Genomic DNA, 21,211 nt, shown 5'->3' with positions numbered 1-21,211 from the left:
GTAAAGCAGGTTGTGATGCTGGTTTTAATAATGGTTAATGTTACTTTTAGCTGATGGTGATCAGAACAAACCAAAGCTTCCTGAAAACCTTTGGTTACTGTTGTAACCTGAACATGAACTTGATGAGATTAATTTATTTTATGTTATTATTAGCACTGTTGCTTTTTTGTATTTGGACTTTAAGACAAAGTATTTTTTAATATAAAAAAGGATGAATGAGGTGCTGTTGACATTGTGTTCATAAAACTGTCTTTTATAGCTATTGTGTCTGTATGGATATTTATAACTGCAACATTATGTGGTCTTTAAAGCAGGTGCTGTTTTTGATGTACAGAAAAGAGATGCTGTTCTTATGTATTAAACTATATGATCAACCAAACCTCACAGATCCTCTCACTGCACTTTCAGAGAGGCGGATTATATATATAATGTGTAGAACTGAATAAATAAATTGGTGAATAATAATGTGAAACAAATTTTGTGTCAGAGTTTTTAAATAAAACAATTCTTCTTGCTGCTATAATTGATCATCTTAAAATCTCTGGTTCCCCCGGAGCTTCACATATTATAGGTCCTACTTTTACTGAATGCATCGTTGTCATCAGGTTGTATACAGTCTGTCTTCAAGCATGCTGTTGTACAACCTATTATGAAAAACAACATTGACCCTAATGCTCACTAACTACAGGCCGATCTCCAAACTCCCTTTTATATCCAAAATATTGGAAAAGGTAGTTCTAAGACAACTTCAGACCTGAGAGTGAAAACACAGGTGTGTATAGAAGCCTATTGTATTATTAAAAATTATCTGGCAAGTCTGCCTCTCCTTCTGTGTATTGTTCATATCTCCAGTTTGTGTGTAAATGTTTCTGCTGAGCCACTAATAATATGATTGTGGCCATTTAACAAGAGGATTTCTGTCTGATTCTTAATTGTATCTGGATTAATTTGAGTTTTGGAAAAGTGTTGATGCACTTGATGTTGTCATTCTGTTTTTAAATGCTTTGCCTCAGTTTGATCATCAGCTCTTCAAAGAAGTGTCACATGACTGCTAATATAAACACAGCAATAGTGACCCACTCTCAGCACCTCGTCCCAGCAGACATGAAGCTGTCCAAGCTTTTTCCACGGGAGAGAAGGAAAAGGAGAGAAAACACATTAAAGAGGAGAGAGCCGGAAGCTGCGTGTAAGAAATGTCAGATTTTTTATGTTCTTAAATTCACTCTGAAAATGCTAGAGAAAAATCAAACATGCGCATGCGTGGTGTGCGCCGCCAGGTAAATAAATAGCGCCACACCGCTCGTCTCATTCAGGGTGTGATTCACTGTGTGTGTGTGTGTGTGTGTGGAGAAATTTCATCCCTTGTGATCTGTATTTATCTGCCTCTCCCACTCAGATTTTTATCGCTTTATTTGAAACTGTCCACAGCGCAAACATCAGAAATAAATAAACCAAAAAGAAATAAAACGGACATTGCAAAGGAAATAAATGTCTCACTAATATAAATGGAAGATTGGCAGGGTGAACTTTGAATGCACATAAAAACTACCATTTCACTTCACTTCAACAAAACTGATGAAAGCGACGACCGACCGAGTGCGGCCGAAGCGCAAGTGCAGAGGGAGGGGCTTAAGTGTCAGTGCGCAGAGACAGCGGAGGAGGCCCAACTGCTGCGCCACAGTAGGCGCCACTGAAAGTGTGCAGGTCAATCAGTCCTGAGTGTTTTAAAGTCCGCTGTGTCTGTGCAGAGGAAAGGTTACCAAAAATTAGTCCCAGAACTTATGGATCTAACTGTATGCAGTAGTTGTATCACATGGTCAAACCTTCCCCACTTCTTTATTAAACAAAATCAGAAAAATACAATTTAAAATCTTTATTTTTATCATTTGAAAAGAATTTACAAATGATTTCTATATTTATGGACAGTAATAATTAAGCTTTGTGGTGCTGAGCGAGAAAAAGTTGAGTTTGTGGAGGTATGTAACAACGACAGGAGAGGTCTCAGTGTCTCACTCCAACAACTTTATTAACTGACAGAACTTCACATATAGTCAGCGCCAAAATCTCCACCCCCACACTTCCCTTCAACTTGTGTGTGAGTGGAGCCACCTGGTGGTCCGCCACACATACCCCCCCTTGAACACACAGTCAGGTCTCCATTCAGTCCAGGACCCTGGGTCTAAGCAAACGACCCGCACGACTGAACCTGGGAGGGAGAGAACAGGCAGAGGAAGGTCCATCCTGTGAACGAGGCTGGTGAAGGCGAGCAGGAAAGGCAGGAGGAGGCTCAAACGTTGGTGGTCCGGGGGTAGTCCTGGGGGGAAAACCAGAGACTGTCAACCCCAGCGCAGGAGGTCGGCCACGGCGAGGGGCCTGGGCCGGCACTACATCACTGTCCGGAAGAACATGTGCTGGTTTAAGTCTGTCAACACACACAGTCTCCCTTCGACCCCCAAAATCCAAAACAAAATGTTTCTGGCACGGTTCAATAACCCTGAACGGGCCGTCATACAGCGGCCGCAGCGGTGTCCTGTGGGCATCGTGCCTGACAAAAACAAACTTAGCAGTCTCTAAAGTCTTTGGAACAAAGGTGTCAGGTACGCAATGGTGCACCGGACCAGGAACCCGAAGCCAGTGCAAAAGCGGGGTGAGAGAGAGCACCGATGGATCGAAGCAGGGAGGAGGATTTTCAGGCAAGAATTCTCCAGGCACGCGGAGGGGCTGACCAAACACTAGCTCAGCTGGGGAAGCGCCGAGATCCTCCTTAACCGCAGAGCGCAGCCCAAGCAAAACCCACGGGAGGCGGTCAACCCAATTGCCATCCTTTAAGGAGGCGCGAAAGGCAGCCTTCAGCGACCGGTGGAACCGTTCACACATCCCATTAGCCTGCGGGTTGTATGCGGTTGTGCGATGGACTTTAGCCCCCAGTCCATCAGCCATGGCCGACCAAAGCTCGGAAATGAACTGGGGGCCTCTGTCTGACGTAATGTCCGCGGGTGGGCCGAAACGCGAGACCCAGGTCGACAAAAACGCCTTGGCCACCACTGCTGCGGTAGTGGACGCCAGGGGGACCGCCTCCGGCCACCTGGTGGTCCGGTCAACAACAGTCAAAAGGTGCGTAAAACCTTGTGACTGCGGCAAGGGACCCACCAGATCGACATGCACATGATCGAAACGTTTGCCGGGTATGAAGAACGGCTCCAGGGGCGCCTTGGTGTGTTTATGAACCTTCGCGCGCTGGCAGGGAATGCACGCCGACGCCCATTCCTTAACAGATTTGCGAAGGCCTGGCCAAACAAATTTAGAGCTGACCAGTTTAACAGAGGCCCGGACCCCTGGATGAGAGAGAGCATGTACCGAGTCAAAAACTTGACGACGCCAGGAAGCGGGAACCACAGGGCGAGGGCGGCCGGTGGAAACGTCACAGACGAGGAGGGGACCACCGTCCTGCACGGGTCTGTCCTCCAGTATGAGGCCCGTCTGGGTGGATTTAAGCGCGAGGATGTCAGGGTCACCGCTCTGATCGGCAGCCATGGCGGAGTAGTCTATGCCGAGAAAGACGGGAGAAACCAGCGCACGGGACAAACAGTCAGCCACATGATTGGATTTACCAGCCACGTGCCGAATGTCCGTGGTAAACTCAGAAATGGCTGCCAACTGGCGCTGCTGGCGTGCACTCCATGGATCGGAAACCTTGGACATGGCAAACGTCAAGGGTTTGTGGTCCACGTATGCGGTAAAGTGACGACCCTCGAGAAAAAACCGGAAATGACGAGACGCCAGGTGGAGCGCCAGTAGCTCCCTGTCAAAAACGCTGTAATTGCGTTCGCTGTCACGTAGCGTACGGCTGAAAAAGGCGAGCGGTTGCCAGACACCCGAGATTCGCTGTTCCAGCACCGCACCCACCGCTATGTCCGACGCATCAGTGGTCAACGCAATCGGCGCTGAGGGGGATGGGTGGGCCAGAAGGGCAGCATTAGCTAACGCTGACTTAGCATCAGAAAACGCTTGGATGCTGTCCGGAAACCAGTCAACGGGGTCATTAGCTTTTTTACCCTTTAACGCCCCATAAAGGGGCTTCAGCAGATGTGCCGCTCTGGGGAGAAAACGGTTGTAAAAATTCACCATCCCCAAAAATTCCTGCAGTGCCTTAACAGTCGTGGGACGCGGAAATTCTGAAACAGCTCGGACTTTGTCAGGCAACGGAACCGCGCCCTCGGCGGAAACACGGTGCCCAAGGAAATCGAGAACGGGCAACCCAAACTGGCATTTAGACGGATTAATAATCAGTCCATGCTCCGCCAAACGCTGAAAAACCTGACGCAGATGGAACATGTGCTGCTCCTTCGAGCTGCTGGCCACCAGTATATCATCAAGATATACAAAAACAAAGGGCAGCCCGCGCAAGACCGAGTCCATCAACCGCTGGAAGGTTTGGGCGGCACCTTTCAGGCCAAACGGCATGCGCAGAAACTCGAAAAGGCCGAAAGGTGTAATTACGGCGGTTTTGGGGACATCCTCCGCGCGCACGGGAACCTGGTGATATCCCCGTACCAAATCGATCTTAGAAAAAACCGAGGTCCCCGCAAGATGGGCGGAAAAATCTTGGATGTGGGGAATGGGATAACGATCGTTCTCCGTGACATTATTAAGACGGCGGAAATCCCCACAAGGTCGCCACCGACCATCAGATTTAGGCACCATGTGTAACGGAGAAGCCCAGGCACTGTTCGAACGCTGCACGATGCCCAGATGCTCCATGGTGGCAAATTCTTCCCGAGCGACAGCCAGTTTGGCGGGGTCGAGGCGGCGCGTGCGCGCGAACACCGGGGGCCCTACTGTAGTTATGTAATGCTCCACCCCATGCTTCGTCACCGTGCTCGACAAAGTGGGGACAGTGAGTGAGGGAAACTCAGAAAGCAAACACTGAAAAACGTCACCCGAATCTACTGAGTTAGCATGCACCACGGGCTGAGCACCCCGAGTCAAACAGGGTAATGAGGAAAAGGACACAGCATCAATTAAACGTCTGTTAGCCACATCAACCAGTAGTCCGTGAGCACAAAGAAAATCAGCGCCTATTATAGGCACAGAGCTAGCAGCAACAACAAAGTTCCACTGAAAGTCATGGTCGTGAAAGCAAACAGTCACCAACCTTTCACCGAAGGTTTTGATGGGAGAGCCATTAGCCGCTGTTAGCAATGGCCCGCAACCCTCAGCTAGCCTGTCCGAGCCAGCCGGGGGAAGAAGGCTCTTCTGTGAGCCGGAGTCCACCAGGAAACGCCTCCCCGAGCGTGAGTCCTCTAAGAAAAGCAGCCTTTCCTTGTTGCCAGCGGTCGCGGCTGCTACAGAGCGCTGACATGCCCGTTTCCCTGGGTCTGGAAACTGCAAGGCGGGAGGCAGCGCCGTGCCTTCGCTCCAAAACGCTGGTGATAAAAACAAAGCCCCTTTCCGCGGTGCCGCCGTGCAGCGATTCCGGCCACAGTGGACGAGTCGGAGGGCCCGTGGAGCATCGGTGAGGGGGAGGGGGAAAACGCTGGTGGGTCCTGAATAACCGTCTGGACGCCGAAAGTCCTGGTAGCCAGGAGGATGCGATCCGCCTCTTCCGCAAGGGAGCGGTAATCCTTCGTGGCCAATAGCGGGGAGTTGGCAAGGCCAGCGCGCACTGGAGCCGGCAGCTGTCGAAGAAAGAGGTGGGTGAAGAGAAATCCTCCGTCCTCCGCACCCAGCAAGGACAGCATGCTCTCCATGAGCTCGAGGGCGGTGCCGTCGCCCAGGCCCGCGATGGAAAGGAGTTTCTCGGCCCGCTCAGCATCAGAGAGGGAGTAACGCCGCAGCAGCAGCCCCTTGAGGGCGGCGTACTTGCCCTGGGCTGGGGGATCCCGGAGGAGAGTCATCACACGGCGGGTTGACAGCGGGTCAAGTGAGGCCACCACATGGTGGTATTTAGTGTCGTCGGCTGAAACTCCACGAAGAGCAAACTGAGCTTCTACGTGCATGAACCATGAAGGAGGATCGTGAAGCCAAAAATCCGGCAATTTAAGCGCCACAGCAAACGCAGCCATCGGCGGAGGTGAAGGTCCGGCGGCCGCCGATGCTTCCAGGCCAGAGCTGGCTTCGTCGTCGAGCCGTAGCATGTTCACTACAGGGGTCACCAATGTGGAGGTATGTAACAACGACAGGAGAGGTCTCAGTGTCTCACTCCAACAACTTTATTAACTGACAGAACTTCACATATAGTCAGCGCCAAAATCTCCGCCCCCACACTTCCCTTCAACTTGTGTGTGAGTGGAGCCACCTGGTGGTCCGCCACAAGTTTAGAGTTTAATGTGTTTATTTGGAAAACTTTAAAAAGTGCGATACAAATATTATAAAATCAGCATCAAACTGCTTCATAAAATCATGAAAAACACAAAAATATCCATCATTTTGACAGCAGCTTGATTCTTAAATGCATCATGATGAGTTTTAACAGCACAAACTTCATCACTGTGAAAGGCACAGCTGCTGATGACTCTGAATAAAAACAGATTTCAACCTGAGAAATTAACAAACAGATGTGAACAAACTTCTAAAAGCTTTCACACTGACGTACAGTCAGTTTCCCTGAATGAAGAATCTCTGCTGCACTGATGTTTACAACCATCTGACATCTACAAGAGTAGAACCAGTTTGTGCAGGATCACCAGCACCTGCAGTCAGCACCTTCATAACCACCACTTTAACACACAGCAGCCATTATTACCACATTTCATAAGCTGCCTTTGTGTTCAAAGTTGGCTTTCTGCTAATTTTTAAGGCATTATGTGGTGAATCTGCTCCTTGTGGTTCGAGTCCCTGAGATTTTGGATTGAAACAGAGTTGATATGATCAATATGATCTCACTGACTCCTCACAGACAGCAGTGAGAAACATGGAGACACAACGAGACAGAAAACAATAAAAGGAATGAAAATACACAATATTAAAAAAGTAATGTTGACCTCAGAGATATGAATCCATTTCCCTGAAATATACAGACACACTACAGCTGTGACGTTAAACAGTTTGTGAGTGAAGCGTCACCGTTACAAGCTTCCTTAGAAGGATCGTCTCTCTGGTTTCTCTGAGAAGCTGCAAAAGCAGAAAAAGTGAGAACATGAAGGATGAGATTATAACATCATGTCTCTGCTTTACTCACAGATGGAGAGAAGCAGCAGTTTGTGGTAACTGTGGTACAAAAACATGTAGTCAGAATAAAATGATGATTTAATGCTCAGAACCTTGAATATTAACTGATAAAGTTTGGTGGCATTATGTGAAGATGAACAGCTCCATGTTGACATGAACGTGCCTGAAACTATCAGAATAATCCTGCTGTGCACACTCTGACTTAGTGTGTACACCAGGATTATTAATTATTAATAATTATGAGTTTTTATTTTCCTGTTTAAAGCAAAGGATTCAAACATAAAATGTCAGGAATGTGAACTCGACACTGATCAAATCATCTGTTATATGGCTGTCTAACCTTACAGGTATATGAAATAAATCATAAATAATAAATCCATTATTCTGACTCACCTTTCTTGTGTTTTCTGATGCACTTTGCAGCTACAGATAGAGCCAGAGTTGCAGCGACTCCAGAAAACCACAAACCTATGAGCACACCGACTCCATAGCGGGACTTCACCTCAGACGTTTTCTCTGAAACACATGAAAGTTCATGCAGGACTGTAGCAGGACGCCACACACAGCACACTGGATACACACAAACATTAAACACAGTCTAAACAACGACACAATAAGATCTTACCACAGTAACGCACGTCGATCTGATCACGGGTCACATGGCCCATCTCCTCCTGCGTGGCTACGCAGTGGAAGAGGCTGCTGTTTGTCCTGGTCACCGTGGTGAGGAGGGTGATGTCATAGCGCTCTCCTGTGCGTGACACCTGTGGCTCCTCAGCAGGAAGGATGTTCCCATCCCCGTCCCTCCACTCTACTTTAGGCTTTGGAGAAGCACCTCTGACCTCACACTTCAGCAGCGCCTCGTCCTCGCTGATGTTCAGGATCCCAACAAACGGCTTCGGAGCTGCACCTGTGAACACAGCATGAAGCTGCAGTTACAGCACAAATGTGCTGTCATGCTCTCATGTCCTTCTCTTTCCTGATGGAGATGTCGACACATCGTGTGTGAGAGCAGAGAAATAACAACCTTTACTACATGTTACAGCAGAGTTTGGGAGGACTTTCATTTATCAGCACAAACAGGAAACGTCCTGAGTCCAGCTTCACAGAAGTAAAAATGATGTCATCATTATTGAGCTTTCAGACAGGTTGATTTGTTAGACTGTGACCCAGAGTGTGACCTTACAGACTGATCAGAGAAATCTGAAGGCTTGACTGAGAACATCACTGATTTCTACATCTGCTCTCTGTGTGCTACGACTCTGTGCCCCAGAGGGAACGTACCATTACTCACACATTTGGACACCAGCACAGGTTTGATCCCAGTCCACACAGCAGCCTCTACAAACTGCACATGTAGAGCTCAGTGACATCAGAGTCAGGCTCAGCACCGACTCCTCTGATGTACAGTGTGGGCCATTTATATGGATACTCCGTAATAACATGGGAATGGTTGGTGATATTAAAGTCCTGTTTGTGGCACATTAGTATATGTGAGGGGCAAACTCCTCAAGATGGGCGGTGACCACGGTGGCCATTTGGAAGTCGGCCATCTTGGATACAACTTTTGTTTTTTCAATAGGAAGAGGGCCATGTGACACATCACACTTATTGGTAATGTCACAAGAAAAACAATGGTGTGCTTGGTTTCAACGTAACTTTATAACAGGTTACAGATGCACACATCAGTGACATCATCACTCACCTGGGATTTCTCCTGATCGATCTTTCAAGGTGAGTTCTGAAAGGCAAAAATTAAACATGTGTTTTTTCACACAGCATCATGAACTCATGATGGAGCTGAGTTCATGAGCATCTCTTGGTTCAGGTAACAAACTGATGAGGTGACAGCTTCCAGCAGAGTTATTAAAGGGTTTATTTTCACGATGCTTTCTACTCACCAACAACAAGTTTAATGCAGAACCTTTGTTCTGGCTGCAGATGTGGAAAATCACAGGTGTAGTCTCCACTGTCAGCCACCGTGGTGTTTCTGATGATGATGGAGGCGTTACCAAACTGCAGCTCTTGTGGGAAATGTGAGACCCGTCCTCTGAAGTGCTCGTCTTGACCTCGACGTCCATTATTGTAATGAAGGCCTCCATCATACATGAACACCTCCTGTTTATTTGGTGCTTTTTTCCTCCAATCAAAGAGCTTCTGTTCAAGGTCCTGATTGGTGCTGAGGGAGCAGGGTAAGATGACATCACTTTCTTCTGAGACAACCACTGTGACTCCTGGACCTGAAGAATGAAGCATGTTTGATTCAGTATGTTGAAATATGCAGTTCATAGTTTGACTGTAGCTCAGACTCCGTGTGTTCAGATATTTTACTTCACTTGTCTGTAGCTCAGGTCACTGATAAGTCCAACATACAATCTACTGTGATAGGATCAGCTCTATCGTCTTGATGCCTGCTCAGTCATCCAGGTAAGCAGATGGCAAAAGGTGGATTCTGTTCATCTGTAAGCAGCGTTTTCAGTGGGAGAACTGAACTGAAACTGAAAGCGCGTGAACAGGTGATCAGAATCAACCTTTTGGGATAAACTTTTGCCATCTGGTTGCTTCTGATAGAATACAGGTTTAAGGCATGTCCTCATTGCTTTAATACTTCTAAATAGAAGCTGTGCTGTGGGCAGAACTTTGTGCCATTAGAAACTGAATTTAAATAAGTTCAATTCAAATTACAAAGTTCTGCCCATCTATCATACTATGTTTCATGTAAATGTATAAAACAACTTACTGTGAAATAACATTTTTCCTCACATTAACATTTATGTGTACCATCATTAATCCTCATAATCTTATCAATAATACTGATGTCTGTCAAAACACATTCCTGGAGACGTTACAGTCATTACAGCTTCTCTGCACTGCTTTAACACACTGTTAGAAACAGAAACCCCACTTTGTCAGTCACAGCACTATTTTAGTGTTAATTATAATCAATACAAAAAATAGATTTGAGGCGACACAGAGGGGTGTTCAGGTAGAGGAGGTAGAGAGTGCTTTGCTTTAAATTTTGGGGGGTTTCCATCAAAGAGGAGCTTCAATGATCAGAGAAGCTGCTGCTATTGTAAAAAGAAAAGACCCAGCAGAGACTTTATTTCCTCAGGATACTGAAGAAGGTTCACCTGCTGCTGGAGCAGCTTCTGTCCAACAACTATCACTGAACTCCATCCTTATTCTATTGTATTCTACTGATCCGTGTTTATCAGTCTAAACTAAACGCTGCTGACTGTACCAGAAAGCAACAGAATATTTCAAATGAGCTCCAAAAACTGCAGACAGAAGTTTTCTTTAAGTACTTTTACTCCAAGTACTGTAAGACCACCCAGATGTACTTAAAGTGAGCGATAAAAGGATCCAATTCCTGCATTCCTCATTTCTGCAGAAATTTAGAATATTTTCGCTCAGAGCTTTAAATATTTACTGTCATTAGTTTTCTTACACTTTTCATTTCCTATAACTGCAGATACAGTCAGGAGACAGATGCACAAAATCCTCACAGACTTCATTTCAGCAAACTGAAAAAAGCAACGGCAGACGGATCGGCCAAGAGCGGGGAGCTGCTGCGAGCGAAGACGAGAGGAGAGTTACAGAGCCTGAGCTAACCGGGCTTTATATACGGCGAAAAAAGCTCCCGACCGACAGAAATGTTCCCGACCGACGACGGACCGCCTCTTTCCCCGACCGACGACGGCCCGCCCCTTTCCACGCCCGACGACGGCCCACGGCCCGCCCCTTCCACGACCAACGATCTCCCCGACCGACCAGCTCCATGTAGTGTTCCCAACTTAGCGACTTTGTCGCTATATTTAGCCAATTTTCAGACCCCTTAGCGACTTTTTTTTCTAAAAAGCGACTAGCGACAAATCTGGCGACTTTTTCTGGTGTTATTGGAGACTTGTTTATGACGACTTTTTGACATGAAAGCGCGGATCGCTTTTACTCTCAACAAGCAGCGGTGCTGCCGTGGGCACCTCGCCCGTTCCAAAGCGCTCACGGGCGGAGGATAGTCCTCCCCCCGCTGCTATCAGGGCAGGAGATGTTCACGCCTGTGCGTCTGAACTGCAAATGAATCGCGCATGAGCGAAGCCGCTGCTCCGCACTGACTGTAACGCAGTCAGTTCTTCTTTTACTCTTATGCTGTTTTGTGGATCACGAGGTTTAAAACTACGAAAGGCGGAAGAGGAAGTAGTTCCTTCCAATGTAGACAATCCAAATGATAAACTACAAATTTGCCCTAAATTACTAAAACATCTATATTTTAATATGAGAATCGATTCTAGAACATAAATTACTGGTATCAGAGGACTCGATATTTCAGTATTGATTAGCACAGCACTACAGTTCCTCTTTTTACCACACCCAACTCTGCTGCTGCCTAACTTCCCCTAAAACTCCTAAGTTTCATACACATACGAGTCATTTTTCTTTCATGTTATTACTCTTGATTCATATACATTCATCATGTCAACATCATGATTTATTGTTAGTTAGTTAGTTTATTGTTAGTTCAAACTAATCTATACATATGATTCTGTTGTATAACGCCCATAACATTTACTCTTCATACGTACCCCCCCCCCTCGTCCTACTCATGCTGAATAGGCCGGGGGCTCTCACACTCACAGTCTCACAGTTTATCAACAGCTGAGAGGAAGAAGTTGGATAAACTCATCAGGAAGGCCAGCTCTGTTCTGGGACGCACCCTGGACCCAGTGCAGGTGGTGGGAGACAGAAGGACTCCGGCCAAAATAGCATCTCTGATGGACAGAGTCTCCCACCCCATGCATGTAAATGTTGCTGCTTCAGTGACAGACTGCTGCATCCTCACAGACTTCATTTCAACAAACTGAAAGAAGCAACGGCAGACCGACCGACTGCGGTCTACAGCGGGGAGCCGGTGGTGCCAACTCCTCAGTAAGGAAAATCGCTATTGGCTGTCCTAAAAGTCGCTAGAAGTCGCTAAATGACGTCATCGCCTAATTTGCATAATTGGTCATGCTAATATAATTGCATCCTACGTTGTTGGAGAGAGAAATAACATCGTGGAAGAGACATAAAGTGAGTAAAAAATGTCCTAAATGCGTTTAGAGTTTATTTAGAACTACAAATTAAATTTCTTTAAGCAATTATTGTTTTTTTTTAATGTCACAATTCCAACCCTGCTCCTTTACCCGGGCTTGGACCGGCAAAAGTGACCTGAAATAGGCACTCTGGTGGAGTTACTTTGTGTGTGTTTATAAGTAGTTTTAAACCTCGTGATCCACAAAACGGCATAAGAGTAAAAGAAGAACTGACTGCGTTACAGTCAGTGCGGAGCAGCGGCTTCGCTCATGCGCGATTCATTTGCAGTTCAGACGCACAGGCGTGAACATCTCCTGCCCTGATAGCAGCGGGGGGAGGACTATCCTCCGCCCGTGAGCGCTTTGGAACGGGCGAGGTGCCCACGGCAGCACCGCTGCTTGTTGAGAGTAAAAGCGATCCGCGCTTTCATGTCAAAAAGTCGTCATAAATAAGTCTCCAATAACACCAGAAAAAGTCGCCAGATTTGTCGCTAGTCGCTTTTTAGAAAAAAAAGTCGCTAAGGGGTCTGAAAACTGGCTAAATATAACGACAAAGTCGCTAAGTTGGGAACACTACATGGAGATGGTCGGTCGGGGAGATCGTTGGTCGTGGAAGGGGCGGGCCGTGGGCCGTCGTCGGGCGTGGAAAGGGGCGGGCCGTCGTCGGCCGGGGAAAGAGGCGGTCCGTCGTCGGTCGGGAACATTTCTGTCGGTCGGGAGCTTTTTTCGCCGTATATAAAGCCCGGTCAGCTCGCGCTCTGTAACTCTCCTCTCGTCTTCGCTCGGAGCAGCTCCCCGCTCTTGGCCGATCCGTCTGCCGTTGCTTTTTTCAGTTTGCTGAAATGAAGTCTGTGAGGATTTTGTGCATCTGTCTCCTGACTGTATCTGCTAGTGATGGGCAGATGAAGCCCCATGAAGCACTGAAGCTTTTCATCCAATTGGTTCACCCCAACGCGAAGCTTCATGAAGCTTCATTTGCTCTAGCAGGACACCTACTGGACGTAAAAATAATAGCTGGCATGAATTTGAAGAGTGTGGCATTTTGCACACAGCCTGTAAATGTCAACAACAAAAGGAGTGTGTAAAACATGTATATTGTAGTGATGGCAGTACACTGTGTATATTTATACTGGCAGTATGGGAAATGATTATTTGGAAATGCTTGAAATGGAAATGATCATTTACTGTGAGGTGAGGTGTGGTTGGGGTGTGGACAGTGGTTGTGCTTTTGTAACGTTGAGGTATGGACAGCTACACACTGAGGCTTTGAGCCTCAGTCCTGCCTGTTCACATTTTATTCTGTAAAAACTAAATTTTCACTGCTTTTATGACATTTTAGTGGGGAGAACATAGCTAGGATTTAATGATTTAACAAATCTTTTGAATCCTTTGTCCTCCACAATGCTAAATGGCTGGGAGTCCTCAATCACCATGCTGACCAGGTCTTCATCTATTTGAGATTGTTCTCCTGAGGAAAGACAATAAAGATAAAGCACAAATATAAATATCACACACGTAACTTATAACAGTTGTATAATATTGTTATATCATTTAGTAACATTACTGCATCCTATATTATCATTGCATTTGATGGCTCACCTGGTCTTGCTCCACGATCGGTGTTCCCCTTATTCTCATGCAAAGCTCTGTAGTGCCTAAGCATGGATGAGGTGTTGTTGTTATATCCCAGCTCCCTGGCACATAGCAAACACTTCACCTTGTACAAAAGTCAAGACAGCTCAACATAAATTGTATTGCACCATCAGTATCATGAAAATACATCTTCTGTAGAAATTTACATACCTTGTTGGGAGGAATAAGATCAAAATGTTCCCACACAGGGGAGGACATCCTCCTCTTCTTAGCTGGCTCCATTCTCTCCTGACTTTCCTCACTCTCATAAACCTCCATACGGTCTCCAAACTCTCACTAACCGCAACTCTCCATCAAACACCCACATTTTTGAATGAAGTCTGAGGGGTTTATATCGCTGTCATATCTCGCGGCAAAGTTCGAACCGCTTCATGAACCAGACACGTGGTACAGCCGGGCAGCGAGGCTTCGGACGTCATCATTTTCAGCTCCTCCCATAAATGAAGCAAGCCTCGATACGCGCTTCGCGGAAACGCCCCCTCCATTACTCGACACACGCTCCGAAGCCTCGATACAGAACGTCACATCACTAGTATCTGCAGTTATAGGAAATGAAAAGTGTAAGAAAACTAATGACAGTAAATATTTAAAGCTCTGAGCGAAAATATTCTAAATTTCTGCAGAAATGAGGAATGCAGGAATTGGATCCTTTTATCGCTCACTTTAAGTACATCTGGGTGGTCTTACAGTACTTGGAGTAAAAGTACTTAAAGAAAACTTCTGTCTGCAGTTTTTGGAGCTCATTTGAAATATTCTGTTGCTTTCTGGTACAGTCAGCAGCGTTTAGTTTAGACTGATAAACACGGATCAGTAGAATACAATAGAATAAGGATGGAGTTCAGTGATAGTTGTTGGACAGAAGCTGCTCCAGCAGCAGGTGAACCTTCTTCAGTATCCTGAGGAAATAAAGTCTCTGCTGGGTCTTTTCTTTTTACAATAGCAGCAGCTTCTCTGATCATTGAAGCTCCTCTTTGATGGAAACCCCCCAAAATTTAAAGCAAAGCACTCTCTACCTCCTCACCCCCTACACCCCTCTGTGTCGCCTCAAATCTAATTTTTTTTATTGATTATAATTAACACTAAAATAGTGCTGTGACTGACAAAGTGGGGTTTCTGTTTCTAACAGTGTGTTAAAGCAGTGCAGAGAAGCTGTAATGACTGTAACGTCTCCAGGAATGTGTTTTGACAGACATCAGTATTATTGATAAGATTATGAGGATTAATGATGGTACACATAAATGTTAATGTGAGGAAAAATGTTATTTCACAGTAAGTTGTTTTATACATTTACATGAAACATAGTATGATAGATGGGCAGAACTTTGTAATTTGAATTGAACTTATTTAAATTCAGTTTCTAATGGCACAAAGTTCTGCCCACAGCACAGCTTCTATTTAGAAGTATTAAAGCAATGAGGACATGCCTTAAACCTGTATTCTATCAGAAGCAACCAGATGGCAAAAGTTTATCCCAAAAGGTTGATTCTGATCACCTGTTCACGCGCTTTCAGTTTCAGTTCAGTTCTCCCACTGAAAACGCTGCTTACAGATGAACAGAATCCACCTTTTGCCATCTGCTTACCTGGATGACTGAGCAGGCGTCAAGACGATAGAGCTGATCCTATCACAGTAGATTGTATGTTGGACTTATCAGTGACCTGAGCTACAGACAAGTGAAGTAAAATATCTGAACACACTGAGTCTGAGCTACAGTCAAACTATGAACTGCATATTTCAACATACTGAATCAAACATGCTTCATTCTTCAGGTCCAGGAGTCACAGTGGTTGTCTCAGAAGAAAGTGATGTCATCTTACCCTGCTCCCTCAGCACCAATCAGGACCTTGAACAGAAGCTCTTTGATTGGAGGAAAAAAGCACCAAATAAACAGGAGGTGTTCATGTATGATGGAGGCCTTCATTACAATAATGGACGTCGAGGTCAAGACGAGCACTTCAGAGGACGGGTCTCACATTTCCCACAAGAGCTGCAGTTTGGTAACGCCTCCATCATCATCAGAAACACCACGGTGGCTGACAGTGGAGACTACACCTGTGATTTTCCACATCTGCAGCCAGAACAAAGGTTCTGCATTAAACTTGTTGTTGGTGAGTAGAAAGCATCGTGAAAATAAACCCTTTAATAACTCTGCTGGAAGCTGTCACCTCATCAGTTTGTTACCTGAACCAAGAGATGCTCACAAAGGTGATGCAGAAACATCAGCTCCATCATGAGTTCATGATGCTGTGTGAAAAAACACATGTTTAATTTTTGCCTTTCAGAACTCACCTTGAAAGATCGATCAGGAGAAATCCCAGGTGAGTGATGATGTCACTGATGTGTGCATCTGTAACCTGTTATAAAGTTACGTTGAAACCAAGCACACCATTGTTTTTCTTGTGACATTACCAATAAGTGTGATGTGTCACATGGCCCTCTTCCTATTGAAAAAACAAAAGTTGTACCCAAGATGGGCGACTTCTAAATGGCCACCGTGGTCACCGCCCATCTTGAGGAGTTTGGCCCCTCACATATACTAATGTGCCACAAACAGGACTTTAATATCACCAACCATTCCCATGTTGTTACGGAGTATCCATATAAATGGCCCACCCTGTACATCAGAGGAGTCGGTGCTGAGCCTGACTCTGATGTCACTGAGCTCTACATGTGCAGTTTGTAGAGGCTGCTGTGTGGACTGGGATCAAACCTGTGCTGGTGTCCAAATGTGTGAGTAATGGTACGTTCCCTCTGGGGCACAGAGTCGTAGCACACAGAGAGCAGATGTAGAAATCAGTGATGTTCTCAGTCAAGCCTTCAGATTTCTCTGATCAGTCTGTAAGGTCACACTCTGGGTCACAGTCTAACAAATCAACCTGTCTGAAAGCTCAATAATGATGACATCATTTTTACTTCTGTGAAGCTGGACTCAGGACGTTTCCTGTTTGTGCTGATAAATGAAAGTCCTCCCAAACTCTGCTGTAACATGTAGTAAAGGTTGTTATTTCTCTGCTCTCACACACGATGTGTCGACATCTCCATCAGGAAAGAGAAGGACATGAGAGCACGACAGCACATTTGTGCTGTAACTGCAGCTTCATGCTGTGTTCACAGGTGCAGCTCCGAAGCCGTTTGTTGGGATCCTGAACATCAGCGAGGACGAGGCGCTGCTGAAGTGTGAGGTCAGAGGTGCTTCTCCAAAGCCTAAAGTAGAGTGGAGGGACAGCGATGGGAACATCCTTCCTGCTGAGGAGCCACAGGTGTCACGCACAGGAGAGCGCTATGACATCACCCTCCTCACCACGGTGACCAGGACAAACAGCAGCCTCTTCCACTGCGTAGCCACGCAGGAGGAGATGGGCCATGTGACCCGTGATCAGATCGACGTGCGTTACTGTGGTAAGATCTTATTGTGTCGTTGTTTAGACTGTGTTTAATGTTTGTGTGTATCCAGTGTGCTGTGTGTGGCGTCCTGCTACAGTCCTGCATGAACTTTCATGTGTTTCAGAGAAAACGTCTGAGGTGAAGTCCCACTGTGGAGTCGGTGTGCTCATAGGTTTGTGGTTTTCTGGAGTTCTGACTGTCGCTGCAACTCTGGCTCTATTTGTAGCTGCAAAGTGCATCAGAAAACACAAGAAAGGTGAGTCAGAATAATGGATTTATTATTTATGATTTATTTCATATACCTGTAAGGTTAGACAGCCATATAACAGATGATTTGATCAGTGTCGAGTTCACATTCCTGACATTTTATGTTTGAATCCTTTGCTTTAAACAGGAAAATAAAAACTCATAATTATTAATAATTAATAATCCTGGTGTACACACTAAGTCAGAGTGTGCACAGCAGGATTATTCTGATAGTTTCAGGCACGTTCATGTCAACATGGAGCTGTTCATCTTCACATAATGCCACCAAACCTAAAATCATCATTTTATTCTGACTACATGTTTTTGTACCACAGTTACCACAAACTGCTGCTTCTCTCCATCTGTGAGTAAAGCAGAGACATGATGTTATAATCTCATCCTTCATGTTCTCACTTTTTCTGCTTTTGCAGCTTCTCAGAGAAACCAGAGAGACGATCCTTCTAAGGAAGCTTGTAACGGTGACGCTTCACTCACAAACTGTTTAACGTCACAGCTGTAGTGTGTCTGTATATTTCAGGGAAATGGATTCATATCTCTGAGGTCAACATTACTTTTTTAATATTTTGTTTTTTCATCCCTTTTATTATTATTTTTTAAATCCGTCTCGTTGTGTCTCCATGTTTCACACTGCAGTCTGTGATGAGTCAAGGAGATCATATTGATTATGTCAACTGTAAGTGTTTCATTCCAAAACCTGCTGCAGGTGCTGGTGATCCTGCACAAACTGGTTCTACTTTTTAGATGTCAGATGGTAAAAAGCTGCTTTGACTTCTTCAAATATCACTCAGCTTCACGTTGTTGTCAGAACAAACCAAAGTTTCCTGCAAACCTTTGACTGTATTTAAACTTGATGAGATTGACTTTTTCTTTTGTCTTCCTGTCGAGTCGACTTGTTGGAGGAACGTCTGTCTGCATTGGAGGTGTTCACATCTGTTTTTAACATTTCTCAGGTTGAAATCTGTTTTTACTCAGAGTCATCAGCAGCTGTGCCTTTCACAGTGATGACGTTTGTGCTGTTAAAACTGGTATTGATGTATTTAAGAATCAAGCTGCTTTCAAAATGATGGATATTTTTGTATTTTATGATTTTATAAAGCATTTTGACACAGATTTTATAAAATTTGCATCACACTTTTTAAAGTATTCTAAATAAACACTTTTAACTTTAAACTCTGGCATCTTTTTCTGGCTCAGCACCGGGAAGCTTTATTATCACTGTCCATAAATATAGAAATCATTTTACATTCGTAAATTAATTTCTAATAAAAAAATAAAGATTTTAAATGTCTTTTTTTTTTTTTAAATCTTGTTTAATAAAGAAGTGGAAAGTAGTCGTCTCATATGGAAAAACCATGTGAAACAACTACAGCATACAGTTAGGTCCAAGAGTTCTGGGACTACTTTTTTGGTAACCTTGCCTCTATTGTTGGACCTGTCAGCAGCTTTTGACAAGGTCGACCACGACGTCCTGTTATCACGGCTAGAATTTCATGCTGGCCTAAAAGGATCTGCCCTCCAGTGGTTTCAGTCCTATTTGTCAGGAAGGTCTTTTCACATCAATATGGGCCCCCATAACTCCAAAATAGCCCCTCTTAAACACGGTGTACCTCAAGGCTCTGTTTTGGGTCCTGCCCCGTTTAATACACTTTTTCAATTTCTGTGAAAATTCCTGTCCCCCTTGAAGGGAAAATCTATCTCTGGAAATTCTGCTTTAAAGACTGAATGCTAAATGTGAGTGATCAGTTTTCTGTATTATACTCATACTGTATTCTTATTAATAAACTGATGGCAGCCTTGCAGTGTTGCAGCCTCGAATAGACGAGCTTGTCGTCATCATGTGCGAACACAAAATCTTTACAGCCAAAGTATGTCACAGTTTGTTTTAGCTGGATGTGATGCATGCTCTAGCAAACAAATTGAAGAGTCTGGATTCTAAATATACACAGTATGTGAAGGTTCCTTTTTTATTATTATTTACAGATAACAACAAGAGGCGACACAGAATTCCTAAAGTCATCTTAGGCTACGTCCACACGTACACGGGTATTTTTGAAAACAGATTTTCCATTTTTGTTTTTAAAAAAAATCCCGTCCACACGTAAACGCAAAATTGAAGGAAAAATGTAAATGCAAGAGACCGAGTACGCAGCATGTGTCGTACCTGACTGTTGATCCAGGGTCTGGTTGGGGAAAGACTGCAGCAGTGCAGGAGTTGGGTTATTGGTCTTTAATAAATTCCCACAGAAGAGTTGTTTGCATCAAAGTGCTTGCCAGGCGGTGCAGCCATAACTGAACTTGTCGTTTACGTGTCACAGATAACTATGATCACAATACAGTAACTCCATCTTCTCCACACAACAATATCTCACAATGTCCACAAGGGGTCCCTGTAGACCATAGATAAGCTTTTTAACACGTGTCTTACCGTATTTGTGCCTTAATATGAGCAACTTGTAAAACTAGCAGCAGTTAAACTAAACAGTCGAACAGTCCTTTAACTAATACAGCTGGATGTTATTATTGTGGGGATTATGGCCGCTGCTATTAACTTAGTGCTAAATATCTTATATTAAATATCTTAGCAACATAGTATCAAAGTACTGAGACATATAATCTTAACATGCACGAACAATTATAACCAGAATCATTACAATTAACCTGACAAAGAAATAACAACTCAATCACACCATGAACTGAAATATGTGAAGTCCAGAAACGACTGACTGGATGTATGATTATAAAAACAGCTGTAGTACACATATACTTCCTGCTCTTCTGTTCTGGATAGTCTTGAGGGACCTGAGAAGACACTAATTATGTGTTTTGGACCTCTGACATTTAACAAGAGGATTTTTGTCTGATTCTTAATTATATCTGGATTAATTTGAGTTGCTCCAGTTTCTGAAACGTGTTGATGTTTATTTAATTCATTTACTGCACATAATTAACGTACTTGCTGCATACAATTCTACTACTGCACATAATGCCCCCCATGTATATATTCTTAATGCACATAATGTTCTTCTCTCCCTCTTTTGCACAGTCGAGGAGCAGGTCAGGATACAATTCACTGCGTGTTGTACTTGTATAACTATGCATGCAACAAATAAAGAGTTTTGAGTCTTGAATCTTGAGGGAATCTTTGAGTCGTGGCCTGCCAATATGGTGCTGCGCTCCCACAATGCATTGCGGCGTTACGTCAACTCCAAAGCCCTATAACGACTCTAAATCCCAGTAACGATTGACGGGTTCCTGATTTTGGCATAATAACTAGTTACCGTGCTCGTTACCACAATAATAATGTAGTTACTGTAACACTTTACTTAACAACACGTTAGTCCCTGCACTGTAAACGAATCAGTGAAAACAAAACGAGGGAAATCATCTGAGTCTGGAGTTTGGGCTGAGTGTATGAGACTGCGTCTGAGCTGCAGACACACAAAGAGAACAATTTATTTAAACTTTCAGATTTTATTTATTTATTTATTTATTTTTACATTTTTGATCATCATTATTTTTTCTTTGATCAGTCAGTGAAAAACACAGAAATGCCTTCGTCTGAACTGTTTGTAGTTACATTTTTTGACTTTTGGGAGTTAAAAAAGAAGTGCTATACTTCAGAGATAAACGTACCCATATACACACACACGGTTACAATTTAGGCTTGA

At 44.5% G+C, this 21,211-nt stretch overlaps 2 protein-coding genes across 2 annotated transcripts; one reads left to right on the top strand and one right to left on the bottom strand.

Moving 5' to 3' along the window:
• Positions 1-7,024: 7,024 nt before the first annotated feature.
• On the bottom strand, positions 7,025-10,685 carry LOC146632881 (CD276 antigen homolog). Its single transcript, XM_085353607.1, has 6 exons — positions 10,619-10,685; positions 9,072-9,410; positions 8,876-8,911; positions 7,796-8,080; positions 7,564-7,686; positions 7,025-7,113 (listed from the first exon to the last, which is right to left on the bottom strand). Exons 1-6 carry the CDS (start codon positions 10,683-10,685, stop codon positions 7,025-7,027), a joined length of 939 nt encoding a protein of 312 aa, XP_085209733.1.
• A 2,396-nt stretch (positions 10,686-13,081) lies between these two features.
• Positions 13,082-18,042, top strand: LOC146632880 (CD276 antigen homolog). Its single transcript, XM_085353608.1, has 7 exons — positions 13,082-13,130; positions 14,435-14,452; positions 15,662-16,000; positions 16,175-16,210; positions 17,007-17,291; positions 17,401-17,532; positions 17,954-18,042. Exons 1-7 carry the CDS (start codon positions 13,082-13,084, stop codon positions 18,040-18,042), a joined length of 948 nt encoding a protein of 315 aa, XP_085209734.1.
• The last annotated feature ends 3,169 nt before the right edge of the window (positions 18,043-21,211 follow it).

Source organism: Diplotaxodon limnothrissa, linkage group LG5 (genome assembly GCF_057381915.1).
Source record: "Diplotaxodon limnothrissa isolate DT_005_m linkage group LG5, D_limnothrissa_male_GT1.1, whole genome shotgun sequence".
Taxonomy (NCBI): domain Eukaryota; kingdom Metazoa; phylum Chordata; class Actinopteri; order Cichliformes; family Cichlidae; genus Diplotaxodon; species Diplotaxodon limnothrissa.
The sequence above is the reverse complement of the archived record's forward strand: the minus strand, read 5'-3'. Positions and strand labels throughout refer to the sequence as shown.